This window comes from Arvicanthis niloticus, chromosome 5, assembly GCF_011762505.2.
Source record: "Arvicanthis niloticus isolate mArvNil1 chromosome 5, mArvNil1.pat.X, whole genome shotgun sequence".
NCBI classification, from domain to species: domain Eukaryota; kingdom Metazoa; phylum Chordata; class Mammalia; order Rodentia; family Muridae; genus Arvicanthis; species Arvicanthis niloticus.
The window spans coordinates 47,229,405-47,240,681 of NC_047662.1; the positions used below are offsets into that span (position 1 = coordinate 47,229,405).

At 38.3% G+C, this 11,277-nt stretch overlaps 1 protein-coding gene and 1 non-coding gene across 8 annotated transcripts in view; one reads left to right on the forward strand and one right to left on the reverse strand.

Moving 5' to 3' along the window:
• Window positions 1-11,277, forward strand: part of Dnai4 (dynein axonemal intermediate chain 4) — a 77,394-nt gene that overhangs the window by 59,808 nt on the left and 6,309 nt on the right. For 5 of the 7 annotated variants that reach the window (XR_013110560.1, XR_013110561.1, XM_076934567.1 and 2 more), the window contains 3 exons: window positions 4,488-4,586; window positions 5,050-5,276; window positions 8,050-8,206. Coding sequence is in view for 5 of the 7 variants with exons in the window: in XM_076934567.1 (XP_076790682.1) it covers window positions 4,488-4,586; window positions 5,050-5,276; window positions 8,050-8,206 (483 nt within the window). In the remaining 2 variants the exon portion in view is untranslated. The remainder of the gene's footprint in view (window positions 1-4,487; window positions 4,587-5,049; window positions 5,277-8,049; window positions 8,207-11,277) is intronic. The other 2 variants (XM_076934568.1, XM_076934569.1) reach the window with 1 other exon arrangement.
• On the reverse strand, window positions 3,072-3,276 carry LOC117709666 (small nucleolar RNA SNORA73 family). The gene has a single exon (XR_004606914.1). It is a non-coding gene; the product is annotated as a small nucleolar RNA SNORA73 family (small nucleolar RNA).

Consider the following 11,277-nt stretch of genomic DNA (forward strand, 5'->3'; position numbering starts at 1 on the left):
TAGAAATTCATTCAATTTTTTTAGACATTCCAATTTAGTGACATCTAAGCTTTATTTATTTATTTATTCTGATTTTTCGAGACAGGGTTTCTCTTTAGCCCTGACTGTCTTAGAACTTGTTCTGCAGACTAGGTTGGCCTCGAACTCACAGAAATCTGCCTGCCTCTGCCTCTTAGCAGAGTCTTGCACCACCACCTCCTGGAGAGGACATGTAAGCTTTTTAAGGTATGCCATAATGGTTTTCTGAATTTCACTGGTAGATGTTGTAATGTCTCCATTTTCAAATCTGGTTTCATTAATTAATCTTTTTATTCTTTTTATTGTGCTTCCTTACTTTTTTTTATTTTTGTGATGAAAATAGTTTTAAAAAGACAACTGAAAGAATGAAGAGATTCAGTCCATCATTGTGGGGAAGTTATTAGATGGGAGTATAAGGCAGCTACTTAACATGGAGTCCAGAAGCAGAGAGGGAATGAACACTAGTGTTCAGTTAACATTTCATTTTTCTTTAGTCCAGGACCACAGCTCATGAGCTACTGTTATGGTTGGAACTCCTAACGGAGTTAATATAATTTTGACAGTTCTTCAAAGACAAGCCTAGAGATCTTTTTTTCCTAGGTAATTCCAGAGCAGGTCAAGTTGACAATACTGTCACAATTCTTCCCTTAGCAACTTCAAACCACAACATATCACTTTTCAACCTTCTATACCTTTTCTGGCTATCTTATAATGAAAAAAAATTCATTCAGTCCAACTTCAGAAAGTCCCTATGGTCTTTAACATTAAAGCCTTATTCAAAACTGTAAGTATAGTAGTATACCCTGAGATGTGGACCAGCTCTTCAGTGTGACCCCATGTGATATCAAAAAGATGTTACAATTTCAAACACATGACACAGAGTTTACATGCTCTTTTCTAAGTGTGTATATGCGGACATAATAACAAAACATTACACCAAAGTTAGACTAGAACCCAGCAGAGTAAACACTAAACGCTGCAGTTCTATGGCCAGTATCTGGATCTCATGATGGAATCATTTGTGCTCTAAAGAGCTTGGATAGCTCTCCCTATCCCCAGTATCTGCCACATTCAGGAAACAGCGTTCTCTTGGTTCAGCTCCACTCCATGATTACAGCTTTCCTTGGTGGATTCCTCATGATCAGCTTCTCCAGCATCCTGGGATCTGTGACAGCTTGGGCCTTCATCTCACAGCTTCAAGAATTTCTGAAGCTCTTTCTGTCTTCAGAATACATCTTTTTTTTTTCTTACTCTGCCTTTCTTCTTTTCTAGATAACAAGAGAGGCAGCTTCTAGCCTACCGTTGTAACCAACATGGAAAGCAGAAACATATATATTCAGGTATACACACACACACACACACACACACACACGTACATATATACACATATATGGATATGTTCATTTTGTTATCTATTACATATATATACTCATATTATCCTCTTAATTTCTAGGTAGTCATTTATTTGGCTTGAGCATATTTTATCAGATGTGAACACAACTACTTCTGGTTGTCTTTAGATTGTACTTGCGTGAAACACCAGTTTGAATCCTCCTCAGTCTCTTGTGTCTTTGCTAGGAAGGTGTATTTCTGAGGTGGTAACATTTACATTTAGTGCTATTATTGAGAAGGATTACTGGTTCCTGTAATTTCCTCACTCCCTTTCTTGTTAATTTAACTATTGTTTGCCTCCACCCCATTCATAGAAGGTGTTTGCTGCTTAACAGCACATGGTTTCTTCTTTCCATTTGTGTGTTTATTTCTGTGGTGAAAGTTTTCTCTCTTGTACTCTCATGATTGAGGTGGGTTTTTCTTCTTTGTTGAAGATTCTTTTACATATCTTCAGCATTGCAGGGTTGGGGTCATGAGTTGCTTTAGTTTGTGCTCATTTTAGAACACATTCATTTTTTAGTTCACTTTGAAAGATAACTGTGATGATATATCTCTTAGTTTTTCTCATCTCCATGACTAAATACCTCACAAAAGAAAATGTGGACAGACCTAGTTCTGCTCATAGCTCATGGCAGGGAAGACATGATCATTCAGGCTGGCAGGGATGGTTCCTATCATGGCAGTTGGTTGTGCAACAGTTTGCTTACGTCACAGTGGATCAGGAAAACAGAGATCTTTGGCTGGACATGGGGTATGAGTACACCTCAGAGCCCAACCTCGATGTCTCACTCCCTCCAGCAAAGCTCACCATCAAAAAGCTTCCACAACCCTCCAAACCAGTACCACCAGCAAGGGAACCAGTGTTCCAGTATATGATCCTTTGGGGGTCATTTCCTATCCAGTCTGGCTACTTATAGTAATATTTTTGTTCCACAGTTACCTATATATTTCAGGCCTTGAAATACATCAATTGTGTTTCCCTGGCCTTTATAGTGTCTATGGAAAAGTGTGATGTCATTTTAATATGTTGTCTTTTAAGTGCATTTGGCTTTTTTTTTTTTTTTTTTTTTTTTTTTGTATCTTTTAATGTCCTGTGGAAAGATTGCTTATTGGGCATGCCTATTTAGGATTTTAAGCACCTCTTGTACTTGAATGCCTGTTTCCAAGCTTGGGAAAGTTAATGTCTTTGAAGAGGTTTTTTTTTTTTTTTTTTTTTTTTTTTTTTTTTTTTTTTTTTTTTTTTTTGTCTGCATACCTATGCAAGTTTTCTGCCCCTCAGATTCACTGATTTGTTTTCCCCGTTGCTCCTGGTGCTCACAAATGTTGTGTTCCTTGTGCTCACGAACTTTTGGTCACACTGTTTATTTTTATTGATGTCTGAATGTAAAATTTCCTCCACATTGTCTTCCATCCTTAGCATCCTGCTGCTGCCTTTCTCATCCATGTTGCTGATGTGTTTAGCCAGATCCTGAATTGGTTTTCTTGTATCATTCATCTGTTTGTACCCATTTTAAAGTAATTTTCATTTTTACAAGTAGATTTGAATTTTTGATTTGGCAATTTAACCATTTTAGTATCTTTGTATTTGGTTTTTTTTTCACCCCATCAGCAAACCAAACGCTTAAAGTACTCCTAAGACCCACCCCCAGACTATGATTTAAGACTGTTTCCTGCATGGTTTGTCTCCTCAGTCATCGTCCACAGGACTCTGAGAAGTTGTAGGAATATGCAGACGCAGACTCAAAGCCCAGCTTCTTCTCCAACATTGTGGAAAGGGACTGTACATCATTGGGCGGCGCCCTATGCTCCCACACACCACTAGGACAGAGCCGGGGGAGAGTGACCTCCCGGGGTTGGCGTATTTGGTTCTTAAGAAGTTTTTATTTTGTTTTGCTTTAGTTTTTGTTTCTGTGTAGCTCTGGCTGTCTTGGAATTTGTTCTGTAGCCCAGGCTGGCCTCAAACTCACAAGAGACCCACCTCCCTCTATATCTCAAGCACTGGGATTAAAGGTATGCACCATCACTGCCTGTCAATTTTGATTGTTTTTTGGTTAAATCTCATCTTACTTTTTCTTGTTTCTTATGGGTCTGTGTTTCAATTTATACATCCCTTTGAATGGTTGTCTCTTCATCTAGATGAATGTTGGCTTCATATGGGAGTCTTCTTGATAAACAGTCTCCTATTCAAGGTTAACCCATAGTACCACTCTCTCAGAGTAGAGCAAATAAGCCAGAGTAACCCCAAACTATCTCAAATATGCAAATTTGCTTATCATTTAAAGTAAATTACTGTATTATCAAATGTTATAAGGCAGAAAGTGATGAAAGTACTGTCATTTTATGAGTTTTAAAATTAGAGTAAAATTTACAATGCTAAAGGAATGAGAGAAAATAATAGAGCAGGAAATGGGGAAGGAAGTAAGGTTAAATGAAGGGGTTGGGTGGGGACGACGAAGAGCAATGCCATGGCGAAGCAGGGCAAACAAGAACGTGATGTGGGGGGATGTCTCTGTAACCTGGAGGGGCCGTGAAAGCACAAACATGTTAACTTCTAAAGTGAGAACATGCATTTGCAAAATATTCAATATGCGGTACAAAGAAAAGCCACATACCAGGACAAGATATTTGTACCATATGTGATAGGTCCTAGAGTGTGCAGAGTTTTTATGAGTGGATATGAACATATCTTTAAATAAAAAGAGAAAGGAAATAATGAAGGAAACATAAATGACCAGTAAGCATAGAGCTCCCAGTCTCACTAATATGCACGTACATGAAGCTTAAAAACATGCCAATTTTATAGCTAACAGAATGGCAGTGTGTAAGATTTCTGTTGTAACCAAGCTCTGTGGGTCAAAGGGAGCTCGTATGCTGACAGCAAAGAAATGCCTCCTGGTCCCTAGAGTACAGGCACACCCTCCTATACCCAGCTTTAAAAGTCTTTCAGGTGGGACTCATCATTGTAAAATCATAAAAAATTGTATCTGAAATAGTATTCATTTTGGTTACTGGATGGGTTTCCTGTATGTTAAACAGTCTGATCTTGTATTTAATGTCTGACATACCTTGTGTTGTAGGACACGAATATCTATCTGGCTGGTACAGAAGAAGGCCTTATTCACAAGTGTTCTTGTTCATACAATGAGCAATACCTAGAGACCTATAGAGGACATAAGGTTAGCTTAATTCTGATAGATGTGGAAACTGTATCTTTTAGTATTTTGGGGAAACAGTTGCAATGTGTTTAACCAATGCAGTAAATTAGTAGCCCCTTGTATAAGTGTCTGTGCTGATCCCAAAGAAAAATTGTCTCTTGCTCATACTGACTTGTCTCTTTATCATCATTTTCCAAAGTTCTTTGTTTTTCTTATTATCTAAATATCCGATCATTTTTCTTATTATCTGTAAGATGTGTTAATAAATTCTGGCCATTTTTCTCAAGTACATTTTTATATAAAATTTTATATAGAATAATTAAAGGAAGAGTCTTGCTTTCAGCTAAAGCACTTCCTATGCAATGCTCAGTGGTGCATGTGTAGCTTCTAGAAATCTTAGGAAGTTTTCATTTATTGGCCAAGGTTAAAACGTAAGAAGAGGTTGAGTATTATTTACCTACATTTGGTATCTCTGCATCCCCAGGGTCCAGTGTATAAAGTCACGTGGAACCCATTCTGTCCTGATGTCTTCTTGAGCTGCTCTGCAGATTGGGGTGTTATGATATGGCACCAAGATACCGTCAAGCCATTTTTGAGTTTTTACCCAACTACTTATGTTGTTTATGATGTTACCTGGTCCCCAAAGTCCGCATATATTTTTGCCGCTGCCAATGAGAATAGAGTAGAGATTTGGGACCTTCAGATCAGCACGTAAGTAATCAAATGGTAATGTTTTGAGTGATGTTTCCAGGCGAAACAGTTCAAATCAAATGACACCCTTTCTAGCTCCTTCATCAGGAAGAGGGTACTGTATCTCAAACAGTGCCAGCCACAACTCAAGTATTACACTATAGGATGATATGCTTTTAAATAAATAACTAATATATAATAAAGTGGCTACTTAAACAAGCCATCCCTGGGTTTTAATTCTTCTGGTAAAACTATAGTTTCTGGGGGCAATGCTTCTCTGAAAACAGAAGAAAGAAGCTGTCTTTCCCTTTTTGAGAGCACAGGTGGTTGTTTTAAGGACCAAGACTGAGAACCACCACAGTTGAAGGTGGCCTTCTGCTCCTGAGATTCCCGAGGTAGGTTCAAAAATCCCTCTGAAGAGATGATTATGGTAGCCTGTGGAGGGGCCTTGGAGACTGGACACAGGGCATTTTACAGGCAGAGCTGGATTGCAGCTCATAGTCTTTTCTCAGTAAGGCCTTCAGATAATTTGATTAAGCAAACCCAGCAAGTCCACACCAGGGAAGGAGAGCAGCTTTGTTTACATTCTAACTGTAATGCTAGTTATAGCTGAGAAAGGGCTGAGAAAGAAAGAAAGAAAGAGAGAGAGAAAGAAAGAAAGAAAGAAAAGAAAAGAGAAAGAGAAAAGAAAGAAAGAGAAAAGAAAGAGGGACAGGGAGGGAAGGGAGGGGAGAAAAAAGAGAGAGAAACAGAGACAGAGAGCCCAACAGAGAGAGACAGAGAGATAGAGAGAGACAAAGAGAGACAGAGAAAGACAGAACAAAAACTTAGTGATGGCAGATGGGCATTTGACCAAAGAATTGTATATGGTCCATAATATAACCAAGTTGACACACAAAATTAAGCAGTTTCTTAAGTTTAAGTTTCTGTGTTCACATTCAAGTTAGGAGCTACATTACCTGGCTGCAGTTGGCTCGTTGAAGAAATGAAAAAAAAAAAAAATTTGATTAGCAGAAAACATTATTCTGAATTTGGAAATACTCTAGGAAATTTTTGGTTTGTTAAATCACATTTTTTAAAAATGAAACTTTTCTTAGTTTGTATAGAACAAAAGTAATTTCAGGCTGGAATCTAAATCTTAGGCTAGAACAAAAAAGTAGGCTTCAGGCACAAAAATGACTTTGGGCTGGGACAAGGAAGTAGGCTCAGATATCTTGGTCATCCTGATAAGCCCTTAGAAATTGTGATCTTGGGACTTTGTTTATTGCCTTGCTTGTTCTTTGACTACTTGTGTTTATTGTCTTGCTTGTTCCTTGACTATTTGCATCTGTTGTATTGCTAGACCCTCAACCTAGAACTGACCTTAATACTTGCATGTAATTAAAATGGTATAAAAGCAAAACAACAACAACCAAAACAAAAAAAACAAGGAACCACAAACCAGAACTTTGTTCCAGTATTTAGGGTCCCTGTGCTATTTAAGCGGTGCCTGTCTAATATTGTCACTTATTCTCACTGCATTATTGTTTAAGGTGACTTCTGACACATTGCATTTCCTATATTTCCTCCTATCTTGTAATCTTAATTCAATGCTTAAGACCCCTAAGTTCTCTCTCAGATAACACAATTTTAAACCCTGGCTCCCTAAAACAGTTTGTGTTCTGAGAACCAATTGCATTGGCATCATGTTGGGGGATGGTTAAAACTCACAGACCTGGTACAACACACTCTGCATTTTAACAAAATCCTCAGGTGATGCTTATGTACTCTCAAACTGTGTTAATGTTTCTGTCAGCTGATCCCACTGAGTAGTTCTGTAACTGCTCTGCATAGAAGAAACATTCTTCAGTCAGATCTAAATTATCTAAACCAGTTCATAAGCATTTCCACTGTTTTCTACTGAACTCTCACCCCACATGTCAGAATCCAATCTTGTTATTTAGTCTTAATTGTTCCTTAGATGTTGGCCCACCTCAGGCCGAGAGCTCCAGTTTGGGATTACTCCAAATGTAAGGTCACTGGCTCAGTTTAATGACAAATCTCTTACTGACTGTAAATCTACTTAGGATGACAGTTTTTGAAAAAGATCCAACACTGCTTATGCAGAATTCTGTCCCCTGCCAGCAGGATTCTGTGGAAGAGTACACAGGCTATCTATCCATAGTATAGCCAACAAAATTGACAAACTGTGGCAATGGTGGGTGAGGTAGTTTTCAAGTTCACCGGAGGAATATGTGCTGATCTTTTGAACAATGCCTAATGTTCCAGTCTTCTTTATGGAGTAGAAGGATGAAAAATAGAAATAAAAGGTATAGCATGCCTCACCTCATGTTTCCTTTTTATTCGTATTTTAATTTGTTTTTGGAATAAACTGTAATATATTCCCTCGAGGGCATTAATCATTCATTGTAAAACATTTTGTAGATGTTAAGGATACATTTTCTTATTTACCTGAATGCAGTTGTCTTTCTTAAGAACACTCAGCTAAGCTCTTTCTAATGTGTACAAGAAATTGCAAACAAACAAAATATGGTTCCTAATTATGGAGTGAGGTTTTCTTTTTTATTTGTGTATTTTGAATTCACTTCTTTTGTCACCAGAATCTCTGTCTTTTTTCCCACCTGAGAAATACTAACTTATATTAAGTACTGTAAGTATGTAAGTATTAAGTACACACTGGTTTCTACTTTGCCTATATCAACAATATTGGTACCGAGAAAATAAAAATATATCATGGAAATAAAGACAATATTAACATGACACTTAAATCTACAGATAAACCATTTCATTGCAGTTTGGACCCTCTGATCGTGAATGTTGCTAACCCTGGAATCAAGTTTACAACCGTTCTCTTTGCCAAAGAGACAGATTGCCTTCTAGTGGGAGACAGCGACGGACAAGTTGCAGTCTATGAGCTGAAAAATATGCCTACTGCTTCGGAGAGTGGTCGGGTAAGACTCGGAGGCAATCTTAGGTCCTTTTGTGAATCTGTTGGAGTGTCACTTCGTAGCATGTTATGAATGAGCATTCCATACCTCGCAGAGGTAAGGTGTGTGGTAATGTGAAATTTCAAGAGTTGCTGCGTGTGTACTACACGTGGTGTACGCGAGGCTTGTCTTCAGTCTGCCTCACTTTCTTACTTATAGACTTATAGTAAATTGGAGAAAATGATGGCTCCTCATAAGGACCTTGAACATTGTCAGTGTCGTGTGTACTGTGTACAGTAGGGGTAGCTGAAATAAATGTCTTCAGATATTGATCAGTGTTTCTGAAGGGAGAATTGGTTTCTGGTGCTTTACCCTATGCAGCTATTCGGATGTGAGCATTACATTTCCAGAGTTTGACAAAAAACTCAGTATCATCAAGGCACATTATTTTTTATGATAGATTTTAATTTGTCTTTCTTTTTATTGTTATTGCAAGTAATAATCTAGTAAATATCCTAATATGAAAAAATGTTAAAATGTTAAAATCACATAAATAATAATTTAAAAAATGAAGTCTAATAGAAGAGGGGCACAGGTGGAGAACAGCCATCCACAATTATGTGAGTAGTTAATACATGTTAAAAATGTAGCCTAAGTACTAATTAAGAAATAAAAAGTTACTAAACTGAAATGTTGAATGTTTTTACAATGGAATAGACGGGTTCATTTAGAATGTGTATAGGTGTATTAAGTACTGGACAACATTTGGTAAGCCAACTTCTTTAATCTTGAGGTTGGGCATAGAAGTGTCTCACTTCTGCCCACCTCAGTGCCTCACTTGGCAGGCTTCAGGTTCATCTGTTTATCATGACACGTTTACTGTGTATTTGGGCTAAAAACTACTAATGAGAGCCGAAGAAATGTCTCAGAGGTTGAGAGAGCACACTGCTCTTCCAAAGGATCCATGTTCACTTCCCAGCATCCAACCCGCAACCGCCTATAGCTCCAGCTCCAGGGCATCCGGTACATCTGCCCTCTTCTGGCATCTAAGTGCACCCACATGCAGTGCACATAAACACACAGAGAGACATGAGGATCAAAACTAACAGCTGAAGATACACTATTGAGAAAGCAAAGGATCTGTTTGTAGCAGTCATGTTTCTATGTTGATAAATCAGAAGTAGTTCTAGATGATTACCAATAGTGGACTGGATAAATGAAATAGACCACTTTACCGCTTTCATATGGATCTCTACAAATACAGACATTTAATGATATGCATATTACTGTAATAATCTGACAAATTTTGGGCAAGTGTATAAAAGAAATACCTAGAAAGGAAGAGTATAAGTTTAAAGTCAGAGTAGGATCCATGGTGAGCTTCAATCCAGTCTGGTCTACACAGAGCTAAGACCCTGTTTCGGTAAATAGAAACTTCACACACGCACAAATGCATGCATGCACACAAAATAAGAAACAAACAAAAAATTCCTATTCTTACTGAATACATGTATAGTTAGAAGTGTGCTATGCAGACACAACATGCTTCATTTTTCTATTAGGATATTTATTGACTAGAACCATATTTAATTAGAATAGAATGTTATAAAAACAAATTTAATTCAAAAGGGTTTAATTGGTTTTAAGTAAATCAGTATCTGTGTGCTTTGATGATTTCAAGGCTTGTGAGCAAATTTTTCTATTGATAAATGTGTGTCATACATTAATGAGTGAGTACATTTTCATGATTGTGGTTACTGTCTTTGAAAGGCTTAGTGATACTTCTTTGAGCATAACTTACCCCTCCTTCTCCATTGCTCTTAGAAAACAGTTTTAGCCCCAGTAATAATATGAAGCACTTCTTACCAAGAGTGATTTTTTTCCCCAATAATTTCAACCAAGAGTGTGCCAGAGGTTTGGAAGGCTTATGGGCTTATCTGTAAGAAAGATGTGTACCAGATATCTAAAGCTGCTTCCAGGAAGTGACCACTGGGGAAAGAACGGGATCAGGAAGGTCTACAAAGGGAACTTTAGGGCCACCAAGCTAGCTCAGCAGATTAAATGTACTTGCTGCACAAGCCTGGTGAGCTGAGTTCAATTCCTTGAATCCATGTAAAGATGGAAGGAGAGACCTGACTCCACAAAGCTGTCCTCTGATTTCCACACCGACAACATGGCACGTGCACCTACACACACTTCTACCTTTATAGGAAAGTTTTGATTATTTTATTAAAAAATAAATATAGAAGCCAAAGTGACCTTTGTTGATTTGGTGTGTATGTAATATGTACATGAGTGTGTGCATGCTTGTGTGCATGCGTGCATGCTTGTGTGCATGCATGCATGCGCGTGTGTGTGTGTGTGTGTGTGTGTGTGTGTGTGTGATGTATGTAAGTGTCAGCGGAGAGGACATCATTTGTCCTGCTCTGTCACTCTGCCTTATTCACCTGAGACAGAGACTCACTCTCACTGAAGCTGGAGCTAGATTGGCAGTCAGCAACTCCTACTGATCCCCCTGTCTCTGCCCACCCACAGTGCTGGGGTTGCAGGCACTCACAGGATTACATCCAGCTTTTTATGTAGGGGCTGGGGATTTGAACTCAGGTCCCCATGCTTACACAGTGATTGCTTTTCCCCTGGAGAGACTGAGCTGTCTCTCTAGTTCATAGTCATTGATTATTTGAATATGTATTTTATAAACAAAGGAAATTACCACACAGCCTTTGTGCCTCCTGTGCTTGTTGGATTGCTTTTGGATCACGTGTTCTTTTTCTCACTGCCACTCACCATCTTGGCCTTCTTCAGTAGAAGCATTTTCATTCTTGAGTTCTGAGAGCTTTAAGTGGAATGATTTCTAACATGTTGGTGCTTCTTAGAGGACTCCAGTGTAGGAAGTCAGGAGATAATACATGGCAGAAAGTTGGCTCCAGCCGTGGCCCAGCAAACAGATTCTGGTTAGGGGTAATATAAGCAAATGCCATGGTTCACATCTTGAGAATTGAAAACCTAATTTAAGTATAGCCAATGTGTAAAAGAACAGAGAAAAATTTATTAGGCACAGCAAGCAAAGAGAACGCAGGAATTATTGCTAAAGC